The 14,568-nt window shown below is 38.6% G+C and overlaps 1 protein-coding gene across 1 annotated transcript in view; it reads right to left on the bottom strand.

Annotated features, from left to right (window-relative positions):
* Window positions 1-2,874: 2,874 nt before the first annotated feature.
* The window catches only part of prkg2 (protein kinase cGMP-dependent 2), a 128,916-nt gene continuing 117,222 nt past the window's right edge, over window positions 2,875-14,568 (bottom strand). The window contains exons 17-18 of the mRNA XM_059988492.1: window positions 3,931-3,997; window positions 2,875-2,970 (exon numbers count right to left, since the gene is read on the bottom strand). Of these exons, the coding sequence (XP_059844475.1) occupies window positions 2,875-2,970; window positions 3,931-3,997 (163 nt within the window). The remainder of the gene's footprint in view (window positions 2,971-3,930; window positions 3,998-14,568) is intronic.

The following is a 14,568-nucleotide window of genomic DNA, read 5'->3' as shown; positions in this document are numbered from 1 at the left end:
GCCAGTGGCAAGTTCCCATTCACTGTTCTACCACGATATTTTACAGAGCTATGAAGAATAAATACTGTTGTCAACAAAAGCTGAATTATAAAAACTGGTTGAAAGAAGTTGCTTTAATTATTATTTTAAAGAAGGAGATTGAAAGGAAGAAGGGTGAGAAAGATGCATTCCGGAGAGTTGCATCAAGGTGTACGAGGGTGGAGTTAGTTGAGGTGGCTTGGCCAGTGAGCTGCAGGACTGAAGGGGAGTACAAACCAATAGACAGAACCAGGGTGGAAACGCTGAATGAAACGGATGTCTTGTAAGATGCTTATGTCATCTAGTAAGGTAATATCATGCAAACACTGAGCATGTAAGAGCATCACACAGGTAATGACTACTGTTCACATACTGTGCCTATTAAAATATCTTAAATGTTCAATTTACCATTGCATGAATGAAATATTAATCATGAGGTAAAGATAATGAAATTACACCTTGTATTTTCACCCTAAATTCTGTTTTAACTTTATATGGATGACCTGAAGGTTGCTGCTAGTCTCAATAAGATTGAATGCATACTGAACCATCTGCTCATTATTTTGGGGATTTTTGAAATATGATAATAATCAGCATCTATCCTAATAAAATCCCATTGCAATTTTACTTTTGTGTATCTAAAGTTTATTAAAATATAAAAACAAATATTCCAGTACAAAAGCATCATTTTCTTAACACTGACAAGAGGAAAAGACTCAATTTAACTTTATTAGAATCTATAATCACCATCTTGAACTTATGTGATCAGACATACTTTATTAGTAATTTATTATTAAATAAAAGCATTTCTGTGACAAATTTAATTTGAAAATAACATAAATGCATTCACCTAGAATCTGGACCAATTTCCTCACTTCTTTATGCACAGGTTCCCCATAAAAATGCTTTGTACACAGTAAATCATGACAGCTATCATATCCGGACTGAACTGTGCCTTTGAGAATTAGCTCGAGGCACAGTTGTGCACAATTCTCTCCAGTGCGGTCAATATTTTCCCAGCATCAGTAACTCACTTAATTAAGTTATAGGTTGTGTGGTGTTATGTCTCTTTTAGAGCTGAAATTGGAAGAAATTGGAACTTATGATGGAAAACTAGGACCTTTGTTGTTCATTCACATAAAAATTAGTAACTTTATTAAATTACTTAAACATCTGCACTGTCCTGTTGACGTTCTACACTCAGCATCTTTCAGCCTCAGTGGTTATCCTTATATAAAATGATTTATGTGTCCTCCCTTCAATGTTAACAACAACTTTTCTCAGATCACATCTCAGCCACATTGAATTGGTACCATTAGCATGGGAGTTGATCAGACAAATCAATTGATGGTGGGTGTCCCGACAAAGATCATAGTTCAACTCCTTCACCCCAGAAATGAACATTATGAATCTTCTCTCCATTGACTTCAATGCAAACTCATAATTCCTTACAGGAACAGACACAAAATGCTGGAGGAACTCAGCAGGTCAGGTAGCATCTATGGAGAGGAAGAAACAGTCAGCGCTTTGGGCCAAGATCCTTCATAAGGACTGGAAAGGAAGGGGGAAGAAGCCACAATAAGAAGGTGGGGGGGAAGTGTGATGGAGTTACAAGCCAGAAGATGATAGGTGGAAAAGGTAAAGGGCTGAAGAATAAGGAATCTGATAGTTGAGGAGAATGGACCACAGGTGAAAGGGAATGAGGAGAGGAGGGGCACCAGAGACTTCTCCCATGTTCACTTTGGTAGCTGATAGGAATCTTTAAAAAAAATCATTCTTACCATTAGTATTGCTTGCATGGATAACTCCTCAGCACTGTATCCTGCTAGATAGCGCCCACTTGAGTCCAGGAGGCCAATTTACCCTATTTCTTACAGAACTTAAGCGTGAGAGAAAATCTGGAAATGATGGCTTAAGGGATGCTTGTGTTGTTCTTTGAAACTATTTTGACAAAGATGTTGCCTCTTATAAAGCTGGCATGGAAATTCTTAAACTAGCAGAACCAAATCCTTCCTTATTTTTATTAAACTCAAATATGATCCAGTAATGCTGTTTGGTAAGGGATGGTGCTTAACTTAGTTAGATAGTACAAGGTTATCTACAGTATATTTACCTTGTTCTTTTAAATATGGTGGATATCTGAGAAATTGCGGGTTCTGAATGAAATTTTAAGCTTTTTGTTGATTGATTTTTGGTCATATTTCCTGATTCTAAAGGAAGCTATTTCAGAAGTAATATTAGTAGAAGTTAATATAGAAAGAGAAGTGCTAAAAGGTTTCTCCAAGAATAGAATTGCTAAATTGCGAAAATATAATTAGATTAGTATAATGATTTAATGGCTGCTCATGAATAAACTTTTCTAAATTATGAGTATAATCTACAGAAATAATAAAGCAGCAGGGCAGCGCACAGGAATACTGTGGAGTTGATTCAGCACCAAGCCTGATGCATTGTTCAAGAGAGGCAGCAAAGTACCTGGGAGAAATCTGTGCAATACAACGCTTACTGCTGACTGCACATTCATAGCTGGATTTGCTTACATCATAACATTCCCATATGAGCCCCTGCTCACACAGTGCAACTGCTTTTCTACAGCCTAAAGTATTATTTTCACAAGGAGCACCTTCAGAAGAGTTCATCAGTCATTTCAGGCATTATTAAAACACTTCTGACTTTTAAGCTAATTCATTCATCCTTTAAAATTAGCTTTCACTCTCTTCAGCAGTCGTTTATCTTGGCTGATGGTAACAAAGCCACACATTTGAAGATGCATATAAAGAGGAAATTCTCCATACACCTTATGAACATCAGTTAGAGTAGCATTTTCCCATAAATTGTAGATGATTTGTCATCAGTCTAGAAATCCTTGTCCCAACCTGACAGTTCATCTGGGGGAACGTCCTTATCTGGAGGGTAGGTGTCAAAATACCTATAATCTGTTGGACCTTTAAGCTGAGAAAAAAAAAATATTTTATTCAACATTTTCCTACCAAAAGTGCAATCTCTTAATTATCAGGTTGCTGATCAGGTTGCAGACACACTGCTTTTACAGAAAACTGGTAGAAAAACCTACCTCACAGCAGAGCAGTAGAAACTTTAACTAGGGCATTACATATATCTGAAAGAACCTTTGGTAGTATTTTTGATATTATTAATCAGCTTGCCTTCATATTTCATCTTTTCCCCCTTATGATTTTTTTCAGTTGCCTCCTGTTGGTTTTGAAAAATTTCCCAATTCTCTAAATTTCCACTAATTTTTGCTCTATTTTATGCCCTCTCTTTTGCTTTTATATTGGCTTTAATTTCCCTTCTCAGCCTCAGTTGCATCATCCTGCCTTTGGAATCAATCCTGTGCCTTCCAAATTGCTCCCAGAAATTCCAGCCATTATCCCGGCAATTCTCCCATTCCAAAAAACTTTGTCCAGCTCCTCTCTCGTGCCTCTAATTCCCTTTATTCCACTGTAATACTGATACAGGTGACTTTTGCTTCTCCCTCTCAAACTGCAGAGTGAATTCTATCATATTATGATCAAAGCTTCCTAAGGGTTCTTTTATCTTAAGCTCCCTAATCAATTCTGGTTCTTTATACAGGAGGATGACCCTGAGGAAATGGTGGCTATCAGCCCACATGGTAAAATCAGTTCCTAAATATCAGTTTCAGGTTCTCCAAGTGTTAGATTTTTGCATCTAGATGCAGAGTCTAGAGTAAAATATCACTTCCAATATTCAATACTACTAATATACAAATACCTTAATTATTTACAGAGTAAAATGTCACTGATTATGATAGACTGACATCCTGTCCTGTACTGATCTTGCAGCTCCAAAGCCATCAATTGTGATGTTTTCCAGAATAAAATGAACTGCAAAATTATTAAAGACTTGTTTCGGAGGAAAAGACGGAGCAAATACCTCTCTTTTTAAAGGTGAAGGTGTTGTCCTGGCTTTTAATCCTTCCCAGTTAAAACCACTGAGCCATCTGTAGTTGAAGAAAATTACATATATTATTGAAATACATTCATCATTTTAAATGGATCAGTTTGCACAATTTTTAAAGCAAGAAACTGCAGCGAGTTATGGACACACCAACGCAGCACTGGAAAAACTCTCCCCTCATTAGTCTATGCTTCTTGCTGCTAGCATAATCAAAGACCACACACACCCCCACCATTCTCTCTTCTCCCTCCTCCGTCAGGCAGAAGATATAAAAGTCTGAAAGCACATAGCAACAGGCTGAAGAATAGCTTCTATTCCAGTATTATCCAACTCTTGAATGGAGCACTAATATGACAAGATAGACTCTTGACCTCACAATCCACATTGCTATGGTTTTGCACTTTATCATTTACTTGTACAGCACCTCTTTGGTAGCTTTCACACTTCAGTCTGCATCGTTACTGGTTTACCTTTTTCTGGCTCAATGCACAGTGTAATGATTTGATCTGCATGAATGGTATGCAGACAAAATTTTCACTGTATGTGACAATAAGTCAATACCGATTTTATTGAGCAGAAGACCATAAGTTATAGGAGCAGAATTAGGCTATTCGGCCCATCAAGTCTGCTCTGTCAATATGTACCGAAACTTCTGTCTGCTCACCTTCCCCCTGTAGAATGCCATGGTTCTGCTCTGAAACATCCCTGACTCTGGTTTCTGGGAGGCAACATGCCACCCAGTGTCTCTATCATATCCACAGAATCTCACGTGTAATCCTCTGATTATGTAATGACCTATTGATAATGCAGTCATCTTCATTTCTCTTCTCTTCTGAGTCACAGTGCCAGACTCAGTGCCAGAGACCTGGTTTCTGTGGGTAGATTGCCACAGTGATAATCTTTAAAATAATGCAACATAATACTGCATCCTAAACCTTTCTTACTTAATCCCCATTGAAATCATTGAGCTCTTGCATCCTGCGTCAAATCAGTTCCAGCTCAGGATGCAAAAGAAAATTTGCATCAGTAAAAAAGTTATCTGTCAGCAGAGGGCTAGAATACCACAAGGACAAAAACAGGTCCTGCGCTTTGGAAAAAAAGTGATTTTCAGGTACTGAGAGTTTAAAAGGTATAGGTATTCAGAAGGGCTTGTGTTTTCTTGTACACAAGTCACTGAAAATGAACATGCAGGTATCGAAAGTAATCATAAGGGCAAATGGTACATTAGTCTTTATTATAAGACAATTTTAATAATGAGTAAAGCTGGCTTGTTTAGTATTAGAAGGGTTGGTGAGTCTGCACCTGGAAAACAATGTCCTCATCTCCCTATGAAAGAACTATTTACAGTATTTATGACAGAGGAGGTGCAGTACAGATCCCGCAGACTGATTCCTGGGATCAAGATGCTAATCTGATGAAATGAGATAAACCTGACGGGATTTTGAGTTGAGAAGAATAGCAGGTGATCACAGTGAAGGTTACAAAACCTTAAGGATATACTGTTCACTGGGATGCTATGTTCCCTGGTTGGGGTGTCAAGAACCAGGGTTCAAAGTGAGAAAGGGCCTTTCAGAAATTTCTTACCAAAGGGTAGCAAATCCATTGAATTCTCTACCCAAAAGCACTCCACTAGCTCAATCACTAAGTATATTCAATACGAAGAGCTATAGATTTTTGGATATAATGGGGATCAAGGTATGGGGAAAGACAAAGCAGAGGAAAACTCACCCACAACATGCTCACTCATGACCAATTTGATTTGCCAGGATCACATAGCCCTGGATTTCATCACAACGTTGGTCCAGGTGTGGACCAAAGAACTGAATTTCAGAGAAAGTGGACATGACTGTCTCAATATAACAATGGTGCGTGAAGAAGCCTTGACAAAACTGCAGTTAAGAAGATCATAGGGATAATGTTCCAGTGACTGGGCAAATAAGATGACCGTGGTTCGCAGAGATCAATTGTCTCAACCCACCTCACTGCTGCAGAGGTTCCTCATGTCTTAGCCACTGCACATATTCACAGTCCCGTCAATAATCTTTATAACATGTTAGAGTCAGAAGTGGGATGTTCATTTACAATTACACCATGTTTATTTCTACTTGTAACTCTAATGCAAATGGAGCAAGCTGTACATGTTTGCATGCTGTAAGTCCCAAATAACATGCAGGTAAGGCTTGATATATGGCAAATAACATTTTAACTTCATCTCCCACAAAGAAGAATTCAATTACCTGTCTTTTGTATACTACTGCTGTATTCCTCATCATCAACATACTAAGGTCACCACAGAGCTGATGCATGACTCCGTTTCACTGATTAAAGCTTACATTGTTTGCTGATTTAAGCAACGAAAGAGACTGAAATGCCAGCTGCCTGCCTTTTTATCACTGGGGGGGGGGATCGCTCTGCTGCTGAAGAGGGGAGACTGCCTTTATATCACTGGTGAGACAACACTGCTATGGAGATGAGGAATGTTGCCCAGGTTTTTTTGCATTTTGTATGTGGACTTAGCCTGTGAACCATTTTTCACTCTTATGGTTTTTTTTCGTATTCTGTGTTTTTCACCCACTCTTCCTCAATTTTCATGTGTGGGAGAGGCGGATATGGGGGTTGATGTGTCTGTTTCATTTTTGTTTGTTTTCTTGTGTGGGGAGGAGGAATTTGAGGGTTGATTATCGTGCACCTGTTGTGTTTTCTTTCTTGGTTTTGTGGCTATCTGGAGAAAGAGAATTTCAGAGTTGTATCCTTTAATAATAAATGAACCTTTGAACCACTGAGTAGAAACTGAATTGAAGCAGCCACATGTATGCAATAACTCCAAGTGCAGGCAAAATATTGGTCATGCTATGTTGCTGCCAGAATACGTGCTAACATTTGTGGCCTGCCGCAACACACCGTCGGGTGTGTTAGTTGTTACTCATTTCACCCTACGTTTGAATTTACACTTGATAAGTTAACATGAATCTTGAATCCTGTAACGAGGGAAGCCTCCTGGTACCCTAAGCCATCTAATGAGCCCACGTTTGAGTGGACATAGTCAGTGGTGCTCTTTAGCTCTTCAAGGCTTCAGGGAAGAGAGGCTTGACTCAGAGAAAACAATTGAAAGAAAAGCTCAAGTTTTTTCCTCTTTATATCTGTTCAGCTAGGGAAAGATGACAGGCAAGATAGTGCAAAATGTTCCTCTTGCGGGATGCAGGAAGGCAGAGAGGAATCCAGTATCCCCGATCGCTACAAGTGCATCCAGCTGCAGCTCCTAACAAGCTTTGTTAAGGAGTTGGAGTTGGAGCTGGAACTGGATGAAATCCGGATCACTTGGGAGGCTGGGGAGGGGTGATAGATAAGACATATAGAGAGGTAGTTACAACCAAGACACAGGAAACTGGGTGTGAGTCAGGAAGGGGAAAGGGGTTAAGAAGCCAGTGCAGAGTACCCCTGTAGCCAACTCCCTCAACAATAGGTTTATCACTTTGGATACTGTCAGGGTTGGGGGGGGGGGGGAAATGACCTAACAAAGGAAAGTCACAGTGGTCAGGTCTCTGGCACTGAATCTGCCTCTGTTACTCAGAAGGGAAGCTGGGGTGAAAGGGAATTCATCAGTTAGGGGAATGAACAGGAGGATCTGTGGGAGAGAACGACATTCCCAAATGGTACGTTGCCTCCCGGGTGCCAGGATTCGGAATATCTTGGATCGAGCCCGTAGCATTGTTAAGAGTGAATGCCCAGAAGTCATGGTCCATGTAGCTCCCATTGACATGGGTAGAATTTCTGCATAGAGAGTTCAGGGAGTTAGGTGCTAAGTTAAAGGGCAGAACCTGCAGGGTTGTGGTCTCAGAATTGCTACCTGTGCAATGTGCTAGTGAGGACAGAACGAAGAAGATTATGTGCCTAAGTGTAAGATGGAGGGTGTAAGATTTTTGGATCACTAGGCTCTCTTCCAGGGAAGGTGGGTCCTGTACAGAAGGGATGGTTTCTTGGTGATCTTATTGAAACTTATAAAATTATGAGAGGGATAAGATAGAGGCAGGAAAGTTGGTTCCACTGGTAGGTGAGACTAGAACTAGGGGACATAGCCTCAAGATTCGGGAGAGTAGATTTAGGACAGAGATGAGGAAGAACTGCTTTTCCCAGAGAGTGGTGAATCTGGAATTCTCTGCACAATGAAGCAGTGGAGGCTACCTTAGTAAATGTATTTAAGACAAGGTTGGACAGATTTTTGCATAATACGGGAATTAAGGGTTATGGGGAGAAAGCAGGTAGGTGAAGATGAGTCCATGGTCAGATCAGCCATGATCTTATTGAATGGCAGACCAGGCTCAATAGGCCAGATGGCCTACTCCTGCTCCTATAATGGGAACCAGAGTGCCAGAACAGATAGTGGAGAGGTTATGGAGACAGATATTGGTAAGACCTCTGACAAAGTTAGGAATCAAAAGGTTGAGCATGGTGCACTAAAATTATAAAGGGAGAATACAGGACTGAAGATGTTGTATCTCAATGTGCACAGTATATGGAATAAGGTAGATGAACTTGCAGCACAGTTGCAGATTGGCAGGTATGATGTCGTAGGCATCAGAGAACCATGGCTGAAAGATTATAGCTGGGAGCTTAATGTCAAAAGATACATATTGTATTGAAAGGACAGGCAGGAAAGCCTGCGGTATTGCTTTATTAGTAAAAAATGAAATCAAATCATTGGAAAGAGGTGACATAGGGTTGGAAGGTTGAATCATTGTGGATAGAGCTAAGGAACTGCAAGGGTAAAAAGACCCGGATGGAAGTTATTTACAGAACCCCAAATGGTAGTAAGGATGTGGCCTATAAATTACAACAGGAGATAGAAATAGCATGCCTAAAGGGAAATATTACAATAGTCATGGGGGACTTCAATATACAAGTAGATTGGGAAAATTAGGTCAGTGCTGGATTACCAAAAGGGAAATTTCTAGAGTACCTATGAGATGTTTTTTTTTAAGAGCAGCTCATGGTCGAGCTCACTAGGGGGTCAGCTATTCTAGATTGGGTGTTGTGCAATGAACCAGAATTGATTAGAGAGCTTAAGGTAAAAGAACCCCGTAGGGACAAGTGATCATAAAATGATCATATTCACCCTCAAATTTCAGAAGGACAAGCTAAAGTCAAATGTATCATTATTACAGTGGAGTAAGGGAATTAGAGAGGCATGAGAGAGGATTTGGCCAGAATTAATTGGAAAAGAACACTGGCAGGGATGATGGCAGAGCAGTAATGGCTGGAATTTCTGGAAGCAATTTGGAAGACACAGGACATATACATCCCAAAAATGAAGAAGAATTCTAAAGGTAAGATGACACAACCGTGACCAACAAGAGAAGTCAAAGCCAACATAAAAGCTAAAGAGAGGACATATAATAGACCAAAGATTAGTGGGAAGTTTTTAAAAATTAGTGGGAATTTTTAAGAAAGAACAGAAGGCAACTAAAAAAGTAATTAAGAAAGTAAAGATGGAATACAAAATTAAGGTAGCCAATAATACTAAAGAGGATACCAAAAGTTTCTTTAGATACACAAAGTGTAAAAGAGAGATGAAAGTGAATATTGGACCACTGGAAAACGATGCTGGAGAGGTGATAATGAGAGACAACAAAATAGTGAATGAACCAAATAAGTATTTTGCATCAGTCTTCATGGTGGAAGACACTAGCAGTGTGGCAGAAGTTCCAGGTGTCACGGAGTATGAAGTGTGTGAAGCTACCATAAATAGAGAGAAATTTCTTGGGAAACTGAAGTTATCTGGACCAGACAGTGAACAACCTAGAGTTCTGAAAGAAGTGGCTGAACAGATCGTGGAGGCATTAGTAATGATCTTCCATGAATCACTAGATTCTGGAATTGTTCCGAAAGGCTAGAAAATTGTAAATGTCAGTCCACTCTTCAAGAAGGGAAAGGGGCAGAAGAAAGGAAACTAATAGACTAGTTAGTCTGGCGTCAAAGGTTGGGAAGATTTTGGAGTCGATTGTTAAGGATGAGGCCTCAGGGTACTTGGAAGCACATGATAAAATAGGCCATAGTCAGCATGGCTTCCTCAAGGGAAAGTCTTGCCTGACAGATCAGTTGGAATTCTTTGAAGAAGTAATAGGAAAGATAGACAAAGGCGAATCAGATGATGTTCTGCACTTGGATTCTGAGAAGGCCTTTGACAAGTACCACACATGAGGCTGCTCAACAAGCTACGAGTTCATGTTATTACAGGAAAAATTCAAGCATGGATAAAGTAGTCGTTGATTGGCAGGAGGCAAAGAGTGGGAATAAAGGGAGCTTTCTCCGCTTGACTGCCGGTGATCAGTGGTGTTTCACAGGTTCTGTATTGGGACCGATTCTTTTTACGTTATATTTCAATAATTCAGATGATGGAATTGATGGCTTTGTTAAAAAGTTTGCAGATGATATACAGGTAGGTGGAGGAGCAGGTAGTTTTGAGGAAGTAGAGAGGCTACAGAAGGACAGACAGATTAGGAAAATGGTCAAAGAAATGGCAATGTTGGAAAGTGTATGGTCATGCACTTCGGTAGGAGAAATAAGGGGGATGACTGTTTTCTAAATGGAGAGAAAATACAAAAAAACTGGGGTGCAAAGGGACTTGAGAGTCCTTGTGCAGGTTTCCCTAAAGGTTAATTTGCAGGTTGAGTCTGTGGTGAGGAAGGCAAATGCAATGTGGTGCACGAAAATTATTCCATAGCATGTCATATGAAGAATTTCTGATAGCCCTGGGCCTGTATTTACTAGAATTTAGAAGAATGAGGGATGACCTCATTGAAACCTATTGAATGGTGAAAGGCCTTGATAGTGTGGATGTGAACAGAATGTTTCCTATGGTGGGAGAGTCTAAGACTAGAAGACACAGCCTCAGAGAGGCATACTTTTAGAATGGAGTTAAAGAGGAATCTCTTTCACTAGAGCATGGTGGATCTATGGAATTCTTATCCACAGGCAGCTGTGGAGGCCAGGACTATGTATATTTAAGGCAGAGCTTGACAGATTCTTCATTGGTCAGGGCATGAAGAGATACAGGGAGGAGGCAGGGTATTGGGGTTGAGAGGAAAATTGGATCAGCCACGATGAACTGGCAGAGCAGACTCAAATGGCTTAATTCTGCTCCTATATTTTATGGTCTTATGATTTAAGTGATTTAAGAGGTCATAGTATTCTATTGGCTGGCTGAGTGTAGCTCCAATAAAGCTTAAGTACTGTAGCTCAATACAATGCAGAATAAATCAAAGTCAGAGTAAATTTACTATCAAAATAAGAAATGCTAGAGAATTCACGGGATCACAGCTGCATGTAGGCATTCTCTACATCACAACTTGGAGTACACCCAGTGGCTGTTTTATTAGATACCTACTGTGCCTAATGAAATAGCCACAGAGTTTATGTTCATGGTCTTCTACTGATGTAGTCCATCCACATCAAGGTTGAATGTTCAGAGATGATCTTCTGCACACCACTGTTGCAGCATGTGTTCATTTGTGTTACTGTTGCCTTCCTGTCCACTTGATCCAGTCTGGACATTCTCCTCTGGCTTCTCTCACTAACAGGGTAATTCACATTTTTTCCCCATTCTGATGTTTGGTCTAAACAGCAACTGAACTTATGTACCATGTCTTCATGCTTCTATGTATTAATTTGTTGCCGGATGATTGGCTGATTAGATATTTGCAATAACCTCACCACCTGAGTTTATAGAAGGAATTGAACCATACAAAATACACACTGTACTTTGCTGCAAAAACTCACACAAAATGCTGGAGCAACTCATTGGTCAGATAGTATCGATGGAGAGAAATGAAGAGTTAACATATCTGGCCAGGGGGGTGGAGTTTCAAGATGGCGACGTAAGCATCTGCCTTTTAGGCGCTCTTCATTTTTTCAACTATAATCACCCTTTAATCAAATCTTTTCGAACCTAATCATATGAGTTGATACTTTTGATTAACTTTTTTTTTCCTAAAACAATATTTGATTTAATCTTGTCAAACTTTAAATGGCTACAAGCAAGAAATCGTCTAAGGATCCTTTATCCATCGACGTAACTTCTCATCTTCTGGATGCTAAACTTGCGGGTTTGGAAGGCAGGTTAGAAGGTAAATTGGAAAGTAAACTGGCAAGTTTGGAAAATAAGCTTACCACGAAAATATCTGAACTTGAAGAAGTTGTTAGATCGCTTGATAATAAGCTTCAATCGCAGGTATCAGATATTCAGCGGCATGAAGATAAGATCACGACTCTTGAAAAATTAATTTGTGAAAAAGTACGTACAATTGAAGCGCTGGAGAAGAAGGTACATTCGACTGCTAAAACAATAGATCAGTATAAGTTTAAAATTACTGATCTCGAAAACCGATCTCGCAGACAGAACTTGCGAATCATCGGGTTCCCCGAAAATGTTGAGTCCGGTGATTTAACTGAATTTTTCTCTAAATTATTGTGGGAAAATTTCGGTGGTGAAGGTTTGCATACTAAACCTGTTATCGACCGCGCTCACAGAGCTGCGAGGTTTTCGGCTGCGAGTGGCAAACCACGAGCTGTGATTATTCGCCTTCATTATCCTCGGGAGAAAGAGCTTTTAATTCGATTAGCTCGTAAAAAAGTTATGATTTCTCACAATAGCAACACATTTCGAATTGTTGAAGATTATTCATTCGAAGTAATGAGAGCGAGAATCGCTTTTAAACCAGTGATGGCAGAGATTCATTCGACTGGACTTAAACAAGCTTTAAGATATCCAGCGAATCTTAGAATGACATTGAACGACAACAGTCAGCAATTTTTTAATACTCCGGAAGATGCGAAGAAATTCGTTGAAGAATATCGATCTTCTAGTGCAAGTTGAACTATGTGTTATGCTGAAGATTTTTTGGAGAGAAGATGCCATTTCATTTTAAGTTTTAACTTATGAAGCTGGGTTATAACTTCTTATCCTGATCTACGGGTCTGGTTTCCTTTTTTTTTACTATCATCATCGTTTATAGATGCTCTTTTAATTTTTTTATAATATCTCTTTTTTTATTATTCTTTTTTCTGTTTCGGATATACACGTTTATATTTTGTAATAAGGATTTACTTTTTTTAAGATGTTGTTTCTTCTTCCCATAAGACTTTGCTTTCTGTAAGCATTTATTTGTTTGCCTGCACTTGGAAATGGGACGAATGTTTTGGATTTTTTGGTCTTTTTTTATATATTGTAGTGTCTATTAAATCTTTTCTTAATCCTATTTTGATAACTTTTTTATTAATTTTTTTAATAGATTGCTGAACTTACATTTATATTTTGTAATATGGCTTTTTCAAAATGTCATTTCTTCTTCCCATAAGTCTTTGCTTTTGAAACATCATTTTTCTTGTATTTGAACATGGAATTTTTTTTAAAGGTATATTACACTTTCAAATTTTAATGTTTATACTTTTTTTTATTAATGATTGTTTGTTTTATTATATTATTTTTTTTCATTCTGATTGATATATATTCTCTCTTTGCAACACTATATTTAAATCTGGGTGTTATATAGTTTTTTAAAATCTTTTTATGGAGCTGCCATCTTGAAATGGGGGTAATATTAGTGTTAGTTTATGCGCCTGCTGCTTGGCTTTCTTTCGAGGGGTGGGGGGAGGGGGTAGGGATCTTTTTTCACGCTTTTGCTTTTTATTTTTTTGCTTTTAGTTCATGGGCCGACTTCAAATTATTAATATTGGTGAGGTGTCATGTTCTCCGGTTGCTCCTGTATCATTTTTCCTTCTTCCTGAATTATGGGTTATGTGTTTTTTTTAACCTTTCATGATATATACAATTAATATTAGCATGATGGATACGTCTATTAATTTTATTTCTTGGAATACTAATGGTTTAAATCATCTGATTAAATGTAAAAAAATATTTAAAGTATTCCATAGACTAAATGCTAATATTATCTTTGTACAGGAGACCCATATTAGGAGGGAGGATAATCAACACTTTTTTAGGTTCTGAAAGGGTCAACAATTTCATTCGAATTGTACTGCTAAAATTAGGGGTGCGTCTATTTTTATAGACCCCTCAATTTCGTTTATACATCATGAAATTATATCTGATCCACAGGGCAGATTTTTGTTGATTACTGGTTCACTTTTTAACCGAAAAGTGGCTTTAGTTAATATTTACGCTCCAAATTTTGACTGCCCTGATTTTTTTAAACGTTTATTTACTGCCCTTCCTAATCTAAATGAATATATGTTGATAATGGGTGGAGATTTCAATTGTTGTTTGAATCCTTTGATGGATAGATCTAAACCTATTCGAACTCTTCCGAATAGATCAGCTTTACTTATTAACTCTTCTATGGTTGATTCGGGAATTACTGAAATATGGCGGTTTTTGAACCCTAAAGATAAAGAATTTTCATTTTTTTCACATGTATATCATAGTTATTCTAGAATTGATTGTTTTCTTATTGATCATCGTTTATTAGCAGATGTTATTGACTGTAAATATGATTCTATTGCTATTTCGGATCATGCACCTTTGAAGTTATCTATCAAGATTTCGGACTCTTTCATTAATACTAGATCTTGGAGACTCAACGCTACTTTGCTTCAAGA

This window comes from Hypanus sabinus, chromosome 14 (genome assembly GCF_030144855.1).
Source record: "Hypanus sabinus isolate sHypSab1 chromosome 14, sHypSab1.hap1, whole genome shotgun sequence".
NCBI classification, from domain to species: Eukaryota; Metazoa; Chordata; class Chondrichthyes; order Myliobatiformes; family Dasyatidae; genus Hypanus; species Hypanus sabinus.
This window is presented reverse-complemented; position numbering and strand designations above follow the sequence as displayed.